General features: G+C 53.6%; 1 protein-coding gene across 2 annotated transcripts in view; it reads left to right on the top strand.

Annotated features, from left to right (window-relative positions):
* NADSYN1 (NAD synthetase 1) overlaps positions 1 to 2,333 on the top strand; it is a 33,782-nt gene that overhangs the window by 3,430 nt on the left and 28,019 nt on the right. For both annotated transcript variants that reach the window (XM_045297282.1, XM_045297283.1), the window contains exons 3-4: positions 1,164 to 1,280; positions 2,159 to 2,212. In XM_045297282.1, coding sequence (XP_045153217.1) covers positions 1,164 to 1,280; positions 2,159 to 2,212 — 171 coding nt within the window. The remainder of the gene's footprint in view (positions 1 to 1,163; positions 1,281 to 2,158; positions 2,213 to 2,333) is intronic.

Genomic DNA, 2,333 nt, shown 5'->3' with positions numbered 1-2,333 from the left:
CTGCATCCACTCCTGATCGCTTGGCTCGACCCTCCCATCCTGGAGGGTTTAGGTGGCCGCCCAGGTCTCCTGGCCTCTTAGCTGCCCAGCTAGCCCCTGCTGGCTCTCTCTGGTCCCTGAGGGTGCAGATGGCTCTCGTTCCGGGGCTGCAAACAGAAAGGTGGGAGGGTCAAGGCCTCCCAGAAGTCCCTCAGAAGAAAGGCCTGGCAACCCACGTCTGGGACCTCAGCCAGCAGAAACCCTCTGGAGGGAGCCCTGCACAGGCGCCCGGGGGTGGGGGTAGGGGACGGGGGGTTCCAAGTCGCCTTGAAGACAGCTGGTTTGGGTTAGAAACATTCTGTGGTGGCGGTTGTTTACATACTGAAATACCAGGGGGCTGCAGCAGGTTAGAGGATGGAATCCATTCTCCCTGGATGCCACTTTTCCATGAACTTTTCGAAGCTCCCTTGTGTTGATAGTCTAATGAGCTACATCGGAGGAAGCCATGGTATCTCAGCGGCTCAGCACTGGACTCCTAACAGAACCCATGAGCCTCTAAGTGCGAGGAAGACACACCTCTCTGGGTCTCTGCCTCGTTGGTAGCAGGGGGCCTGTGACTAGAGCCAGCTCCCACCCCACTCATCCATCTCAAGAAAGACCCCAACTCACCCCAGTGGCTCGACTTTCAGCCCCAAGATGGAGAAGCCTAGATGAGGAGCCAATGAGGGGGTGTTGTGGTTAGGCATTAGGCTGCAAACCACAAGGTCAGCAGTTCAAAACCACCAGCCACTCCCAGGGAGAACAATGAGACTTTCTACCCCTGTAAAGAGTGGCAGTCTGGGAAACTCACAGGGGCAGTTCTACCCTCTCCTATAGGGTCACTGTGAGTCCGTTTTGACTCGCTGGCTGTCAGTTTGGGTTTTGAGTTGATATGGTGAACGGTCAACCAGGGAGCCTGTGCCCCTTGGAATAATCAACCTCTGGAGATCGAGGGGCAGCCTTTGCCCAGGGGTAAAGTTTAAAGGCCGGAAGTGGGTAGGAAAGGAGGAGGAAGGGAAACAGCAGCATTCTTTCACACTGTACCTTTTTCTGTAGTAGAGACATTGGGAGAAGCTGGCCCCACCCCTGCCTGCCCTACCTTTGGGCTATGATTCAGCTCACCTGTGACCCGCCTGTCCCTGCAGTGGCTACGGTTGCTGGGATCACTACTACGAGTCAGACACACTCTTGCATTCGTTCCAAGTCTTGGCAGCCCTGCTGGCCTCTCCTGTCACTCAGGATATCATCTGTGACGTGGGCATGTAAGTGTCAGGGTATGGGACGAAGGGGGAGGCCAGCTGCTCGGAGGGAGGAACATGAAGCTGGTGGGTTTCAACCACCAACGTTTTGGTTAGCAGGGCACTGCCTACCCAGCAGCAGCAGCAGTAGCAGCAATACACCCACACACATTATTTTGTTTTTTAAAATACAGTGTGTCTTTTAGAATAGCCTGGGGTTTCCAAATTGTACAGAGAGCACAGTGTTCCCTGAACTTCCAGTATCCTGTTGATACATGTGTTACAATTGATGGACCTGTCTTAATACATAAAGGTCTTGGTTAATATAAGGCCTCTAGTTAATAACAATGTAACCTGGCCTTCTGTTAATTTTTATAGCTAATATGATATTATTAACAGAAGGCCATAGTTCCATTGTTATTAACAGAAGATCATGATTGCATTATTAACAGATGGACATGGTTTCATTGTTATTAACAAAAGGCCACGGCTTTATTGTGATTAGCAGAAGGCCATGGTTGCATGGCTATTGATAGACGGCCACGCTACATTGTTATTACTAAGGTCCCTGTTTCAGGGGAGAGTACACACTCTGTGCTGAATGGAACTTCACAGGCACACCATGTCCGGTGGTCTCCATGACAGCGTCCTGCAGACAGTCACTGCTCCAACCATGCCCTGTGCCCACCTCTCCGCCCCTCCCTCCCTGCATGCTGGCAGCCACTGGCATGCCCCCTGCTCTGGAGTGGGTCGCTTTCCCAAGCCTGCTCCTTTCGCCGGCAGCAGGTCTGGCCTGCTCGGCTACCTTTGTGACGGGATCACAATCCACTGTGTGGGTTGTGCTTTCCAACGAGGAAGCAGTGTGGGTTTCCAACGCCACCCCCTTTCCCTCTCCCCCGCAGGCCCGTGATGCACAGGAACGTCCGATACAACTGTAGGGTCATCTTTCTCAACAGGTGAGTCACACCCCCCATCCCCCCACACACATCCACCCTGCTCCAGAGAGGCCAGTGGGAGCGTCTCTCGGCTGCCTCCACTCACCAGGGTCTCTGCTGGAGGCCTGTGGGAGCTTGTACT

Source organism: Echinops telfairi, unplaced genomic scaffold (assembly GCF_000313985.2).
Source record: "Echinops telfairi isolate 266 unplaced genomic scaffold, ASM31398v2 ScPeMD7_7417;HRSCAF=8455, whole genome shotgun sequence".
NCBI classification, from domain to species: domain Eukaryota; kingdom Metazoa; phylum Chordata; class Mammalia; order Afrosoricida; family Tenrecidae; genus Echinops; species Echinops telfairi.
This window is presented reverse-complemented; position numbering and strand designations above follow the sequence as displayed.